General features: G+C 38.1%; 1 protein-coding gene across 1 annotated transcript in view; it reads left to right on the top strand.

The window, feature by feature from the left end:
• The first annotated feature begins 3,229 nt into the window (after positions 1-3,229).
• Positions 3,230-17,941, top strand: part of LOC148952133 (alanine aminotransferase 1) — a 68,508-nt gene continuing 53,796 nt past the window's right edge. Inside the window, exon 1 of the mRNA XM_089089577.1 lies at positions 3,230-3,365. Coding sequence (XP_088945703.1) covers positions 3,296-3,365 — 70 coding nt within the window. The 5' untranslated portion in view covers positions 3,230-3,295. The remainder of the gene's footprint in view (positions 3,366-17,941) is intronic.

Genomic DNA, 17,941 nt, shown 5'->3' with positions numbered 1-17,941 from the left:
TATTCATTTCTCTATTTTACGGCAATCTGGCAAAACGTTTTCGACTCTAAACAAAAATAAAAAAAAAAGAAATTAATCATCATTATCTTCTCCATAAATTGGACAAAAAAAAGAAACCTGCTTTCGATCTCACCCTCCCTAAATATTTTCACAATGTCTCCAAATGGTAAAAAAACTGATATTACCCACTTTATATCCAACCTAATTAGCCTCACATTGAAATTACTTCCTCCTCCAAACCTTCTTTAATCTTAGAATGCAGAGAGAGGGAGGAAGGGGGGCACATCTCCTTACTTTTTTATAAACCATGAAATCAGAAATTATTTTCTAAAATTATGTTTCGGCACTGCCCCCTTTCTAGCCCTGAACCTTTCCCACTATCCCAAAGTCTGGCTTCTCCTCAATTTTCAAAAGAGCTTGCCAAAGCTTATGTCGGCTAACTCAAGAATCTTTTCTCATGTCCCTCAAAGACCCTTCTTATGTTACTTTAATATTCCATTTTCAGGGAGAGATAACAATTTCTCTAATAGGGCTGCTTAACCAAACTAATTAACCTATTTACTCAGTCAGCTGTCACTAAATCTCTCCAAATACCCCCTACAAGTCTAACTATTTAGCTCATCACTTACAACCGGTAATCTCTTAAAAGCCAAGTAAGTTTCCCATCAGTGCTGGGTCAAGTACTCCAAAAAAGTATTTGAGTATAAGTACCAAGTGCTCAACCAAAAATGTAATTAAGTATCAGTACTAAGTACTCAAAGTAAATTGTACTTAAGTGCTTAGCACTTAAGTACGTACTTAAGTACGGAAGTATATGGCTTGAAGGTTTTTTTTTGCATGGTACAGAATATGGTTAGGTCATCAGGAGAGAAACTGACATTAGTTGTTCCATTATTTGCAGTGGAAAAGTGGAAAGGAACTCCATTCTAGTACCATTAGGGCCGTATCCAGGAGGAGGGGGTTAGAAATTTTGACCCCCCCCCCCCTGAAATGCTTTTCCGACTTGCAAATTCGTCTCGAAAATGCCCTACTCGAGGCTGTTAGAAAAAGTTCATGGTAGGGTATTTTTTTGGTAGTCCCCTCCCCCAAACAAAATATTTTCGGTAAAATCCCTCCCGAACGAGAATCCTGGATACGGCCCTGAGTACCACCCACAATAACTCAGCTTTAATCATATAAAAACTTTTATAGCAAACAAAAACACAAAATTGGCTTCTCATTCATTATAATAGCATAAACTGTCCGAAAATCATACCAGTATTGACTTTCATAGAGGCTTCATTCGGTGAACATGATGGGTGACGTAACACGCATGGCATATCCAATTGGTATGTCAAATAGGATTTTCTACCTTTTTCAGGATTTTTTTTTATGTCGCCTGTCTGAACACCGTATTAAGCACTGTTCACATTGGTGTGATAAGAGGGATAATGAAAATGAAGCTTGGTTCTATTTTATCTCATGCATCACCAATCAAAATGCTTAACTGATGGCGTCAACGCGTCAAGAAAGATATGGAAGTCAAAATGAACAAAATATTAGTTTTACATGGCTGTTTTATTATATTTGGATGTAGTGAGGTAACATTGCCTATCACATTAGTGTGAACAATGCATTATATTTACTTAAAAAACTAAAGTGCAGTCTTCATTTACAGATTCTGGGGCCAGATTTCATAATCTGGACCATTGAAGACCGGTCATTTTTTGACAGATCGACATATCCGGCAGCAGATGACTGGTCTTCATTGGTCCAGATTCCGGAATCTGGTGCCAGAATCTGTCAATGAAGACTGAACTTAAACCATGAAAACCTCGTCTAAAGAGTTGCCATAGCACTATGATCAATAGGAGAGTTTAATATCCCACTACTTCGGAAAAGATGTTTGAAAAAAGTCCTAATTTTAATGAAGAGTCATGACATTTTTGTTTACTTTTAGTAGCAAAAGCTCGTAAAACTAAGCATCTTCTAAGCGATTTTTTTTGCAGTCATTACATCTCCTGCAGCGGAAAATAGGCGTTCAACAAGTGCAGATGATGAGAGACGGATATCAAATTTCTTAAACAGTTTTTTGACTTTCGGATAGGCTTTCAGAGAATCGAGGATCCTCCTCTTGTCTTGAAGAAATTTGAAGAATTCAGCTTTGAGACTAGTTTCTCTATTTACTCCTTGATCACTGACAGTATCATCATCTTCCATAAACGGAAATAAATCATTTGTCTCATTTGCACCAGACTTCTCAGTACCTTCAGCCAGCTCATCACTGGAGACGAGCATGGCCACTTTTTTTCATTTCTAGGTTCACTATGGCTATTATTCGTTTTTGTTTTGCCCTTGCAAGGCTGGAGTCAATCATCGTAATTTGAAACTTAGGTGAGAGTCAGTAGCTATGACTAGTTCACTGAAGGCTTTTTTTTTCAGTTCCATTGAGAAAACATGCGAGAAGCGCTAATGCAAACCGCCTACAATGGCCTATACTAATGAAAAAGCATGCTTGAGAATACGGATATTCTGAAGTTCTTTTAGTTTGGTCTCCAAATCATAAAGTACTGGCAAAACAGCACCAAGATAGCAATTTTTTGCCTTGCAAAAAAGTCTAAGACTTGGCTCAATGGATGTGTAATAAGCGCATACTCCTTAAGCAGACCCCTCTCCACCGGCTTCAACTTTGCAAGTTTTAGTTCATTACAGACACTCGATAAATTTTGCACATTAGATATGGCTACAGCATACTTTACTGCATCATGGAGAGAGTTCCAGCGTGTAGAATTTGGTACGACTGGGCGTGTTCCAGTAATTTCCCAAAACTCGTCGGCAGCTTTTGTGCTATGATTTGTCGTATTCCATATGCTTTGGCATTTGGACATGACGGATTTATAAAGTCTTTGAAATGAAACATTAACATAAAAATCCTAAGATAGGCCCAACATTTTGAAATCTGTTTTAATTTCTAGAAGACTTTAGAGAAGTTCAAGACAAAAATGTACTTGGTACTTGAGTACCGATAAGTACACGAAAAATGTATTTAAGTATGTACTTAAAGTACTCTTCAAAAATTGTCTTTAAGTATGTCTTTAAGTACTTGGAACTGTAGGCCTACTTAAGTACATTTATTCAAGTTCCAACCCAACACTGTATACCATACTCTTTGGATCTCGATTATTAGTAGATCAGCATGTTTATAATCCGGTTTACTGACGGAAAAGACTTTAGATGTCGCGAAATATCGGCGAGAATACTATCTTATCTATAAGAAGTTGATTATTTATTGCTCTGTGTGTTTATCCTACTCAAAATGTCCAAGTGTTCCATCAGACATCTTAGTCTTTTAGGATTACCACTCAAGAGAAGGTGTTCTTTGAAAGGTTAGAAGTCTGGGGATGGGAAGGTTTAAGTTAGGGTTGTCAAGGAAATGCTTAACTTGGCTAGTCTAGTGATTTTGTATTTGGGTTTCTCCTAGTAGTGATTTTAGGCCTCATAATCTAGGGAGGGGGATAAGGTATACAATGAGAATGTAAATATATTAGACAAAAGGAATTAATGTTAGAAAAACTTGGGGATGGGGTACCTGTTCATTTTTGGTTATTTTCATTGAAAAAAAATCATCTCCCCTCATCCCTCTACTAAATGTTGGTTCATTAACATCGCTGATTGCCAATGAGACAGGTTTGGCCAATGTTAATTCCAATTGGTTAATGCTGGTCAGGTTCTAGACATGGGCACCCATAGGCTAGGCTGAATTTCAGGGGGGGCTTACCTGGTCTAATCAGCAATTTAAATGTTGTATAGTTGAAATCTCAAGACAAAATATCATAGGCAGTGCAATAGCACTGCCTAAGCAGAGTGGTGTGGAAGGGTGCTGGCAGAAAATTTTCAGGGGGGGGGGCAGATGCCAAAACAGCAGTGGTGGTTGGGTGACAGTTTAGATGGTTTAGGGCACCAAACTACAACTTTGCCCCAAAGAGGACAAATTTGCAATCAATTTAAAATCCTGAGAAGCTAATTGATTTAACAGTATCAATAACTATAGGCCTATTTTAGGCTTCCCAGTTGCAAAAGAAGTAATGCCACATGGTGGTAGTACTGGATTCAACTAAGTTGATTTGCTTTATTTGTAATGAAATTATGCTAAGTCTGGTAATCTGTAATTGCATATCAGCTATAATGCGGGGGGGGGGGTGAGTCATTGTTTAGGTGGGGGTAGGGTAAATTCCTGCAAAAGTACATTTTTAATAGACAAACTGCTTACTCTTCATGGGGTCTCAGATAAATGTTGAGAGAGGAAGGGGCAGCAAGAATTAATTAAAGTGTTTTTCTATACAGCTAATGTGTTACATTCCCATATCTACCAGCACCAAGGTGAAAAACAAGGCAGGTTATCATCAGCCCCACCATGAAATTTCTGTAGGGTGGTAAATATTGCTAGGAACTTAGTTTTCAGCAATTTTCAATGGTAATATTTTTATTTTTTATTTATATGAAGTACTTCAATATATTTAAAAAATATATATGTAATGTATTTACCAATAAGACAATCCTATTGTAGAGGTTGTTATGGCTTCAGTTATGTAGAAGATCAAAATTCTCACAGAATTTCCATCCATACAACCAATAATCCTCCTTTTCATCCTACCAACATTCTTTAGTAATAATATTAACAAGGGCTTTTCACCAGAATTACTATTCATCGCCAATTTTTTAGGTATATTCAAATTTTATCCAAAATTGAAATTGCCAATTTAAATGTACTGTACTAATCAATGTACAATTATTGATTTACACATTTTAAAAGCAATTGACCAGGGATTTAAGGGACCAGTGCCTCAAATTATATCTTGGTTAGGCCTGGGTATGATTTATTATATCTTGGTTAGGCCTAGGTATGCAAAACAATCAGAAATTAAATAAAAAAAAGAGCTTTTCAACTGAAAGCAAGGAACAGATTTGAAACCTATTTGAAAAGATTGTTCTTTGTATGAAGGGGGCTCTCTCATCCCTAGCTCCTTATTCTTTGCTGTAAAGTTTGGCTTTTTTTGAAATTTGTTAAGAAAATTTGCAATTGGAAAAAAATCCAAATAAATAAAAAGCTTTTTTTTTAATGAGCAAGGATTTGAAAAAAGGGCAGTCTCCCTTATATACAGAGTAATTTATATTTGTTTTAAGTTTTGAACTTGCTCCTTACTTTAGTTGAAAAAACTTATGTTTTGTTTTATTACATTTCACAAAACTGTAAAGTTTTATGAATACAATACTTTGGCCAGGCAGAAAAAACAATCAATATTTCAATGATCTCTGTTTGGATTTTGGTGGGTAATCAAACAGTTCATGGCAATGAACTGTAACCTACTTACTGTGACCTTGCTTGATAGTAACTAAAACTCTAAAAAAAATAGAATTCTGATACCAATAGAGATATCAAAGGCATTGGCTTATTACGCTGATTCCAAATATATTAGTTTCATTAAGTTTAGTCTTACCCATCAAAAGCTACAAGCCTGAGAAAATTTGTCTTATTTTCAGAAAAAGGGGGAAAGACTCTTGTGAAGTCATATATTTTTAATGAAAATTACGCCATCATATCCAGCGTATCAAAGAACCCTACTGTAGATGTTTAAAGCTTATATCTGCAAAAATGTGGATTTTTGTAATTTTTATCAGAAGATAAATCATGGATGTGTGTTTATTTGTTGTTTTTTTTTCTCATGGGTGATTTGTAATACTTCTCTAGTATATAGGTTTATTGACCCAGGCTACCTACAAAATAAAGCAACATCTAAGCACAGCACAAGCATGGTATAGACACAGGAAGGGAATTAAGCACAAGCATAACAGAGTGCTACATCTTCCTTCTTTTGTCATTTAAGCTGCCTGCATTTCCTCTTACACCAACACTCAACACTTGCTCCCCCCTCATCCGCTATGAGCAGGCTTACACACTGTAATAAGTACCTTCAGAAAGGTATGTGTAAGAAGGTGCTAGGCTTGCTTCTTAAATGCTCACTAACTAGTTCACTTCTTCTTCCTCTCATACTGTCTCTATTTATGGGTCTACTTTTAAAGTCACTCTTACAGGTTCAGTTACAGGGGTTTTCTTACAAGTTGACCATATCTTGTGCATGCTGTTGTTGGTGTAGCAAATGATTCTAGGGGTGGCACCTTGGTAGCGCTCTGCCCAGGGGTAGGGATTTGATTCCGATCCTGGATCAGCAACAGGGACATGAACTGGTCTGCTTGCAATGGCGAGGGTGGTGGCTTGGCAGTCGTGTCTGGCACTATGGCATTGTCAAGTCCTTTGCGAACCAAACTTGTTCCTTTCAGACTTTGATGTGGGAGGGCTGATAGGTGCTTGCGGTTCCTCTGCAGAATTGTACCTTTGTTTGTTTGCACCTGGTACAATCATGGCTGTTTTACATGGGAAACCACAACAGCCTGTTTCCACAGTCCGTCAGGCATTTTCTGAATGTGGATTCTATTGCTGGGGTTGAGCTGATTTAAAGTCTTGGCTGATTTGTTGTGGTAAATTTTCTGGCGTTTCTGCATTTCAGTTTTTGCTGAGTGAACTGTTGCTTTATGGGAATAGTCTTAGTTCCATGGAATGTTTTAAGCTGTGCCTGGGTCACTTTGTGGGTTCTGCACATAATGGTTGCTTTTCCAAGCATAAGTTCATCACCTTCAGCCAGGAGCTTCTCACGTACATTTTGGTTTAGTATTCCACAAACTATGTGATTGCAGACCATTTTGTTTGGGTCCGAACATGGTTTCACTAATGTCTTGAGCTCAGTAATATATTTCTCTACACTTTCTGCCTTGGTTTGATCTCGTTTTTGGAACAGATACTGTGCAAAAACTGTGTTCTTCTGTGGTGATGCATACACCTTAAATTTCTCAAGGTACTGTTTGATTTTTTTTTGTTCCTCGTCTGCAAGGGTGAAGGTGTTGAATATTTCTTGTCCTTTCGCTTTAATGTTGTTCCTTACTTTCAGCTGAAAAAACTAGTTTTTTTTATTTCTGATTGTTTTTTAAATAAAGCCAGGATACCTGGCTCCACAGAAAAACCCTCCTCCCCATAGAAATATCCTCTGGACAATTCAATCCTGGCAAAAATTTACCCCTGGCAATTACCCTTAAAATCTCCAAATATATAATTAAATTGGTCAAGAGAAAGCATGACATATACAGAAATTTCATATATAAATCCTGGCAAATTCCCTCAGCATAAAATTTCACCCCTGGAAACTATCCTCTCCATTGAAAATTCTTCCAGAAGAACATGTGTCCTCCCCACCCAAAAAATATATGCATACTTCCCGATAACCAATAAACAAAGGGTGAATTTATAACTTAAAAACCTTTCCCCAGGGGCTGTAAGGGGTCATTTTATCTACAGAGACATAATAATGGGGCCTTTCAACTATGATGAACAAAATATCTATCTCAAAATTTTGATTGGACAATTTTGGGAAAAAAGTGACATGGGAGGGAGAGCCTAGTTGCCCTTCTATTCTTTTGCTCACTTAAAAAGGGCACAAGAACTTTTCATGTCCATTAGAATGAGCTGTATCACGCCATTCTAGGCCCACTGGGTCAATATTGTAGCATTCTGCTATGCTTGGGCTTAATTCCCTGCTTGTGCCTATACCATGCTTGCGCTTACTTAATGCTTGTGCTGTGCTTAGATGTTGTTTTATTTTGTAGGTAGCCTGGGTCAATAAACCTATTCCAATTACCCCTGGCAGGCAAAACAGAGAAAGCTCTCTGCGCCAACCCTCTTATCTGGGCTGGAGCGAAAGGACAAGAAATATTCGACACCTTCACCCTTGCAGACAAGGAACGGAACAAAATCGAACAGTACCCTGAGAAATTTAAGGTGTATGCATCACCACAGAAGAACACAGTTTTTGCACAGTATCTGTTCCAAAAACGAGATCAAACCAAGGCAGAAAGTGTAGAGAAATATATTACTTCGCTCAAGACATTAGTGAAACCATGTTCGGACCCAAACAAAATGGTCTGCAATCACATAGTTTGTGGAATACTAAACCAGAACGTACGTGAGAAGCTCCTGGCTGAAGGTGATGAACTTATGCTTGGAAAAGCAACCATTATGTGCAGAACCCACAAAGTGACCCAGGCACAGCTTAAAACATTCCATGGAACTAAGACTATTCCCATAAAGCAACAGTTCACTCAGCAAAAACTGAGATGCAGAAACGCCAGAAAATTTACCACAACAAATCAGCCAAGACTTTAAATCAGCTCAACCCCAGTAATAGAATCCACATTCAGAAAATGCCTGACGGACTGTGGAAACAGGCTGTTGTGGTTTCCCATGTAAAACAGCCATGATTGTACCAGGTGCAAACAAACAAAGGTACAATTCTGCAGAGGAACCGCAAGCACCTATCAGCGCGCCCACATCAAAGTCTGAAAGGAACGAGTTTAGTTCGCAAAGGACTTGACAATGCCATAGCGTCAGACGCGACTGCCAAGCCACCACCCTCGCCATTGCAGGCAGACCAGTTCATGTCCCTGTTGCTGATCCAGGATCGGAATCAAATCCCTACCCCTGGGCAGAGCGCTACCAAGGTGCCACCCCTAGAATCATTTGCTACACCAACAACAGCATGCACAAGATATGGTCAACTTGTAAGAAAACCCCTGAAACTGAACCTGTAAGAGTGACTTTAAAAGTAGACCCGTAAATAGAGACAGTATGAGAGGAAGAAGAAGTGAACTAGTTAGTGAACATTTAAGAAGCAAGCCTAGCACTTTCTTACACATACCTTTCTGAAGGTACTTATTACAGTGTGTAAGCCTGCTCATAGCGGATGAGGGGGGAGCAAGTGTTGAGTGTTGGTGTAAGAGGAAATGCAGGCAGCTTAAATGACAAAAGAAGGAAGATGTAGCACTCTGTTATGCTTGGGCTTAATTCCGTGCCTGTGCCTATACCATGCTTGTGCTGTGCTTAGATGTTGCTTTATTTTGTAGGTAGCCTGGGTCAATAAACCTATATACTAGAGAAGTATTACAAATCACCCATGAGAAAAAAAAAACAACAAATAAACACACATCCATGATTTATTCAATTCAATTAAAACTTTTTATTTCCTCTGAATACGAAGAGTAAAAAAAAAAAAAATAAATAGAAATAATAACCGCTAATCAACAGGCCATAAAATTATTTTAAACTATATAACAACAAATACGCAGAGGCCTTCAATCAAAATTACCACACAAATTAACACTTCATTCAATAGATAATAAATTAACACTTCAAAAATTAAATGAAATAAAATAAATTAAGCTTCGTTCGCAGCTCTATATAAATTATGAGAAAAAACTTTTAATTTGGATAAAAAATTCTTTTGCTTTTTCTCCAAAACATCAACAAGATTTTTTATTTTATATGAATTCATTAAAAAAGTATTTGATTCAGATTTAGAAAAGCAGCAAAAGAACTTAGCAAAATTTAAAAAGGTGGTTTTTAAATGCTCAATATTACTAATTCTAAAAAACGGGAGAAGCGATGAAAAAACTAAAATTTGAGGCAAAGCGACTGTATTATATACCCAAGCCAGTGATTTCCGAGAAAGAAGATCGCGAAGATAAATTACTGCCCCGAAACTAGATGCTATTCTACTTTTAACTGCTTTAGAAATAGAAGCATGGCATAGAGCTAAAGTTGGTCCATAAGGCACACCAATATATAAAAAAGATTCCAAAGGTTTTAAAATACTATCATAAATCCGAAAAGAACTTTCTGAATTAACGAGATCATTAGCCTTAGGACCAATAACTAAAAACTGACACTTTTCAGGGCGAAAACGAAGTCCATGCTCACTAAAAATCTTTGCTAAAAAATCAACATTTTGTTGAAGTGACTGTAGTGATTGACTCAAAAGGAGTAAATCATCTGCGTAAGCAATCCACGACAGACCTAACCTTTACCATAAATAAAAGTCAACTGAATTTGATCAAATAGCCCCGAAACAGTAATATTGAAAATCAAAGGAGAAATAATGCTTCCTTGTCTCAGCTCCCTACATAACTTAACATTATAATCACTAAACCGATTCTTCCACTCAATACGAATACGAGAGGAGCCATACCACTTTTTTAAAACCAAAACTACTGGTAGTGGGACATTATTCTTCAGAAGCGCAGTCGTAGCCCAAGAATGGATAATTGAATCATACGCCGCCGCAAAATCTAACGCAAGTGTATAAACTCTATCCCATTGCTTACAAAAGGATATTATTCTTGAAAGGAGGGTATGAGCAACATCCATGCTTAGACCCTTGCGGAACCCAATTTAATTCAGGCCTTGGTTACAAGACTCCAAATACTTTAATAAAACTAACTCAAAAACTTTGCTAATCTGGCACGAAACAGTAATCGGCCTGTAATCAGAACATCAATTCGTATTCCCTCCTTTTTTTGAAAGGGGTGAAGTGGTAGCACAAGAAAAGCTAGTTGGAAGAACTCCAGAAGAAAGAATAGTAGTAAAAAGAGTAGTGAGGAGAAGGATTGCTTTGAGGGATGCCCATTTTATATGGTTTGAATGTATACCATCATGATCAAAAGAATGCTTACTTTTTAGAGCTGTAATTGCTACCGTTACATCATCAACAGAAACAGATATTTTACTATTTGGGAGGGGCTTGAAATTTCTTCCGATAATAAAGAGTCAAGCCGTGATTCAACTGCCGCATCACCGGATGAAAAAACTTGATTATAATGAGTTATCCAATCATCTAGTTTCAAAGAACTATTAGAATCTGGTGAACAATTATTATTACGACGTCTAGAATTAACCAAACTCCAAAGCTCATTCTTATCACTAGTAATCCTTGAACCAATTTCATCTTTTATAATTTCATTATGCAAACGCAACTCAGCCCGAAAAACGCGTTTAGTTAATTTCATACCATCATAAAATGGTCCGCATCGCGGTTTTCCCGCGCAATTCCAAAGGTAACAAGCTTGAGATGCATTCTTTTGGCTTTGCTTTAAAATCGGGTTAAGGTTCCAACTTAAAACACGAGATCCACGACGGAAAGAATCAGTCCTAAATTCTTTATTAGCCCCGAATTTTAAACTATGAACAATTTCAAGATAAAATAGATCAATATCAATTTGATCAACATCCTTAGAATAATTTACAATTATTTTATCTGAAAGAGCATCTGATTCTTCATGATATTTCCACATTTTTTTCCGATCCCAGATCATTTTATTTACAATTTGACTAGAACGATGGATAATTTTAAAAGAAGGAATTTGAATATTTAAATGAAAAGAAAGGTAAAAATGGTCACTAATAGGCATATCCAACCCAACATGAACAGGCTGTGGTAATAACGCTGCATTTGAAACCAGCACATGGTCTAGATTAGAGCAAGAACCAGAATTATGGACATACGTAAAATCCGCATCTTCTGAAACAATAGTAAAAACCGAAAACAAAGATAAAAGAGCGGAGGAGCGGACATCAGGGATAGCAATGTTGCAGTGAAAATCCCCGCAAATAAGCCACTGGAAATCTGATGGAACTTTCGCCACAAATCGTGATAATTCTAAACATACAAAATTGAAATCAAAATCCGAATCAATAGCATGATAATTTGTTGGTAAATAGCACGAGAAAACGATAATCCCTGGGATTCAAACAGCAACAAAATAACGATTAATGGCAAACACTGAAACTGGAATATTCTCTCGAATAAAAATTCAAACGCTTCTGGATGGGCGTCCACCTGTAGGTGTAGCTGGAGATATAAAATACTTAAACTGCTGCGACAGGCTCGAAAGAAGACTAGTAGAGTGGTCCAGAAGCTGATGCTCTTGCAGACACAAAATATCCAGATCGCGCAGCATAGACTGCAATACGTGTTGTTTATTAACAAAACCATTCAGATTCAGAGATATAATCTCTGCACTAATCATTTTTTATTCTTTGCAAATTGTTCGGTTAACCGCAAGCAGTGAAAGCTAAATCCAGTATGCTCATGAGATTCACAGTGGAAGAGACGAGGTTTATTCTGTCAATGGGTGCTCCTGGACCGAGAGTGTCCACTACCAAGGCACTTGAGACAACGTTCCACGCTAGAGCAGCCTGACGATATATGCTCTAGCGACCCGCATTTGTAGCACATTCGCGGTAAAAACTTATAATCAGTAAGCCGGAAATGTTCGTAGCCAATGTGAATCTCATAACGCAAATAATGAGACTTGGCCGTCACCGAACGGAAGTATACACGATATGATTTCGAAACAGCGATGCGCTGTATCTCTTCGATACCTTGGTTAGAAGCACACACACTCTCTGGATTGATCGGGAAGTCCACTCGTGATAATAAACCGACAATTCTCGATTTGCGAACCTCAGTTTTACCGACCTTTTCATTCAAACAGTCTTTCAAGTTTTCGGCGTTTTGTCTTTTCGTATGAATGACCCATTTCTGTTGCTGGGATCCTGATTCCTTAGAAAGTGAAATCCGCACTATACCATCAGCTCCATCCAACGATTTCAGAAAAGCTTCACACTTTAAGGGATCATCACAATCTTGTGGTGGTGAATCTACTACAAGACCCACTGTTTCTGACTCGTTATTCAGCGGAGGCCAAGATTTATCCTTAAGTTTTTCTTTATTTATACAGATCAAAACCTCGCTCTGTACTCCGTCACAACACTCTTTCACCACAGCAGGAGTCTCCGCTACCTTACTTGTGACGTAATCAAGTTTATCAATTATGCTAAAAAGATGCCAGTCCCAGGTTTGAATGGCACAGCTAAAGTGAGCATTTTGATCCGTATGTATCGCAGGTATCACATCACTTGCAGTCATAACGAATTTCAGATTTGGCAAGCGAGGGGTTGCATCCTCAGAAATAAGGATGTCTAAAATATCCTGTGACAGGCTTTGCTTAGCAGAGGGGCCGCGACGTGCAAGGAGTTTATGCGTGGGGTTCACTAGAGATGTTAGGAGGCTTCTAGCTTGATCAAGATGATCATTAGAATAGAAGTTTGTGCACGAAGATATACAGGAGGCGGACGAAATTCCTGACTGTAGACAGTGCCGGAAAAAACTTAAAACTGGTGAATAAACAAGAGTCTCTGAAGGAGGCGGGATCTGCGGGGAAGCAGGTTTATCAGCAAATTTCTCGCAGCAGTCAGAGTACTGATATATTATAATACTGTCTTTCTCAATACTCTGAAGAATTTCACAGCGGTTATGGCAGAGGTGACCACAACCCCCAGCAGATGTGTTGCAAATAACTGTTCCTTTGGTTGCGAGGCTGAGGCTCTCTTTGCAAACTTTGCACCCTGTCTTGTACAACTTTTCAGAAGTCACGGCAGCCATTTATCAATTAATAATAATAACATATAAATATTAACTTGGTACTATGCGCTAAGGAAATGGAAGGGGGCTACCCCAAACCCCTATCCCGCCTTCACCTGAGTAAAACTATTACCAGATAAAATCTCTGCTTACGGAAGGTGTTCTCCTCTTGACTTATGTCTCCTGCCGGGCGCTGCTCGGCGTAGAGAGTGACGTCTGCCTCCTCCATCCACTTCGGTCCATGGCAAGCGTTTGTACATCGCTCAACCTGATATTTTCCATCGTCAGGAACTCGGAAAGACTGTCAGACCATCGTTTCTTCGGTCGGCGCGAGGTCGCTTCCAACCGGCTTTGACAGGGTCGAAGTCATGAAGTCATTTGACAGGGTATTAGTGAAGGTATGCCATTTAATACCCCCCTGGATTTTCAATTTACAGCTGAAGAAATGGACAGTCTTATGCAAATTGTTGGACCTAATTTTTCCGGGGACATTTTTTACGATAGTTTTATAATTAGTGAATTGGGTCCTGTGCAAATAGATGCAGGACATGAAAATAGTGTCACGTCCCCGGAATTACGTGAATTTAATTTTTAGAATCTGCTCTAGGTCACTTACAAACATACAGGGTAGATTTTAACCCTCCCGAGGAAAACGTGATCGACGGGAGCATTATTTTAACAGACCCCGTGAATGTTCTCCATAGCTACATCGACAGAATTCGAGCACAAATTGAGATTCAGATTCAGAAATGGGAGGGTCAAGGGGGGGTTACAGCATTGGTAAATAAGAAAGTTTATTTACAAAATGGAACATCTGGGGATATTTTTTATTTTCATTTTGCAACAGGCAACCAGTATTTTTACCCTGGTATAAACGAATTTGAGAGCAATTTTTTCAACTGGGTGAATAAATAAATATCAACTATGGACACGTTTAACGAGAGGGGAACTGGGTCCAACATTTTATACATTGAACACATGGATCGTAATCTCATTAGATTTAAAAAAAACTTTATTTTAAGAGGGGCGGGTAGTCGACGAATAAAATGCCACCCAGATTTGTCAGCTACGGGAGGGGCTCAAGGTTTCGAATTTGACACGGGGCTGCAATGCTTTAAATATGTATTTTTAGCAGTAGCCCATAAAACATTAAAAAAAAATTCATCAATAAAAAATCTCGACGGCCTTTCTCGTGCCGGTGGAAAAGATTTTCCTAAAATAAATTTTGACTGTTTAGAGGGGAAATATCTGGTGTTATTGAAAGAATTAGCCATATTCGAAAAACCAAGTGAAAATCTTGTTTTGGGGGTGGTTGTTTTCCAGTATGACACGGAATTTGTAGATTGGGGAAAGAAACCAAATAAAAAGGGGTTACATATTCAGTGAGGACACCGATGATAGATAATGTTAAAAATAGGGTTTGGGTAATTTATGAGCCTTCCAAAGATGTAAATTACTATGATAATTTTTCTCCTGTTACAGCAATAAGTCGACTCCCTATCTCAAGGATCGAACAAAGGAGAATGTCTCTATTGCCCCATGTGTCTTTCCTCATTTAGATCTGAGCGAACATTCTCGGATCACATGAGTAATTATAAAGTTCATGGGAATCAAAAAATTGAAATGCCGGTAGAAGTCAAAGATATTTTAAAATTTAAAAATTTCGAAAATTCCCTGCTACAAGTAGATAAACTGTCTTTAGATTGTGCATCAAGACTGGTGGAGGTATAAGATCCATCAAGGCCAAATATAGTCAATGAACACAAACTAGTTGCGTGTTCCTACGCGCATGCCCGTCGCGATTCCAACAATAAAATACAGTTGGAAGAGTTTTTTTGGCTATGGATAAGGAGAGTAGTATGGAAAAGTTATTGATATCTTTAATAAAAACAGCAAACGGCGCAATTTTACAATTGCGTCACACCAACTATCGAATGATTTTATCAGATAAGGAGCAACTGGCACTACAAAAGGGTGCAATTTGTTTTGTTTGTAGAGGTGTTCTTGCCCCAAACGACGCAGTCCAGGATAACAATCACCTTATTGACCCCAATTCAACGGGAAAAAGTAACTTTCGGGGGTGGGCTCACAATTCATGTAATTTAAAAATTAAACAGCAACTCTTTCTTCCGGTTTTTATACATAACTCTAACTACGATCTGAAGTATTTGCTACCAGCATTGGCGCATCTTCAAAGAAATGGAACAGTGGATGATGCATGGGTGATAGACAGCTTTTCCTACAAAATCATACCTCAATCATCGGAAAAGTTGCTTGTTTTAGAATTTATGTGGACATTTGCTGAACACGACGTTGAGTATACGAATAAAATTCGTTTTTTAGATTCCTACAGTTTTTTCCCCAAATCATTGAGCGAATTAATTCAGGTGCAGAAAAACGATGACGGCTGCAACGCTTTCCCCTTCTCAAGCAACAATTTCCAAATGATTTATATGATTTGTTGACGGTCAAGGGCATCTATCCTTATGATTATTATTGTTCCATGTCGAGATTCGCCGAGAAAACTATTCCTTCGATTGAATCGTTTTACGACAGTCTACATGACCGTAGGTGCACCCCCGATGAATACAGTTTTGCTAAAAAAGTTTGGACAGAGGGAGGGTGTAAAAATGGGTTTGACTACTGCAAGCTGTATTAGTCTCAAGCTGTAGACATTATGTGTAAAAATACGGACAAAATCTATGGGGAATTTAATCTTGATTTTGGCTATTATTTTTCATCTCCTCATTGAGTAATGGACATCATCCTAAATACTAGTGGGGAAAAATTTTGGCTAATAACAGACATTTATAAGCATATATTCATCGAAAGGTCAATGAGGGAGGGTTATTTTTTTCAAGGTTATCTTATCTTCGAAACTGATCTAACAGGAGAGAACACAGGGATCAAATCGGATGCAGTTTTCCTTGATATGAATTCTCTCTACCTCTCGGCCATGTCCCATTATGCGCTACCTTGCTGCAACTATAAATGGCTCAATGACCCTCAAGCAACCCGTTTCCCAAACATTGTTAAAAACAGTCTTGATGAGAATGGATCAGATGGATGGTTTTTGGAAAATCATGGGGAGATACTAGTTGAACTTCATGAGTCAGTAAAGGATTTTGTTTTTCCGTGCATCAATAGACCTGTGACTAGGGACTCTTATAGTCCCCGCAATAGGCGTTTAGTCAAGTAAGACGAATTGCATTGGTCACCTTCAAAACTAAAACTTATTGCTGACTTTCTTCCAAAAAAAACATATAGTTCTACATAACTTAACTTTAAAATGGACGTATAAAAATGGTTTTAGCATCAAACACGTTCATAGAGCGCTCCGGCTCAGTCAAAAACCCAATCTAAAAACATTTGTTGACACTTTTGTCAAGAAACGTTCTGAAGCGCAGACGAAAGCCGAAAAAGAAATTTATAAACTCATTTTGAATTCGGCTTTCGGCAAAATGTGTGAGAGTGTTCGCAATAGGAATCGTTTTTACGTCGTGACCGACCCCAAACAATGTGCTCAAATTATTGCCGATCCAAAATACACTTCCTTCACAATCATTAGCCCGGACATGGTACTTTTGAATAGGAAAAAAAACGTATTATCCTGAATAAAAATATTGCTGCAGGCAGTGCGATCTTGGAGATCAAAAAAAAGTTTAAGTTGGACTTCTAGTACAATGTGACTAGGGTACAGTGACCCGAGAAGGGGCAAGTAGAGGTCTGCTATGGGGACACAGATTCTCTACTGTTAAAAGTAAAAACCCCAAATCTAATTGATGATTTGGTGCACGGTGAAATTATCAGCTCACGGATGGGCTAGTGAAACGTCGGGCGCCAAATCAGCTTTTACTTTTTAAATCTGAAACGGGAAGCGACATCATTTCCAGTAGTGTGTTTGTAAGTCCGAAGGTGTACTTTATACAGACACACGACGAGGAAATCAAGAAACGTTGCAAAGGAGTACCCACGCGCTATGTGGATAAGAATTTCAACATGGACATCTATAGGAATTGTATTGTTGAAAATACAATTCCACGAGCAAAATTGCTGGCAATTCGTTCCATCAACTACAGGAACTTTACTGTAAATGTAGAGAAAATTGCCATGAGTACCATCTCCGACAAGGTCTATGTTTGTCAAGACGGTGTGACTACCCTCCCCCTTGGGCGCTATTTAACTTCAGACCGGGCCAAATGTGTTATCCATAGGGAAAGTCTCGGTTTGAATAAAGTACAGTAATTTTTTTTTCCTAAACCTTTGGGGGGGGGGGGCCTCGCGGCCCGGGGGGGCGGCCGCCAGCGGGGGGCGCACTGCCAGCCACTACCAAAGTTATCCTTTTTTTTTGACTTAGAGCAGATTTTTTTTTGTGGTTTTGTAAATGTTGCATTCAAATTAAAAAAAAGTGATATTTTTTCAAGTGCTTTATTCTAATAAATGTTGTATTTTTTTTTCTATAAAAAAAAGTGTATTTATTTAAGTGTTTTTTTTCTCTCTCTGTGCCTATGTAAATGTTGTATTTTTTTCAAGTTTAATGTGCTTTTTTTCAATGTAGTATTTATTTTTAAATATTGTTACTTTTTTATGCATATAAT

The sequence above is a fragment of the Artemia sp. Qi Xiang Cuo genome, chromosome 5 (genome assembly GCF_049724085.1).
Source record: "Artemia sp. Qi Xiang Cuo chromosome 5, ASM4972408v1, whole genome shotgun sequence".
Classification (NCBI taxonomy): Eukaryota; Metazoa; Arthropoda; class Branchiopoda; order Anostraca; family Artemiidae; genus Artemia; species Artemia sp. Qi Xiang Cuo.
Note: the sequence above shows the minus strand (reverse complement) of the source record. Positions and strands in the feature narration are given on the sequence as shown.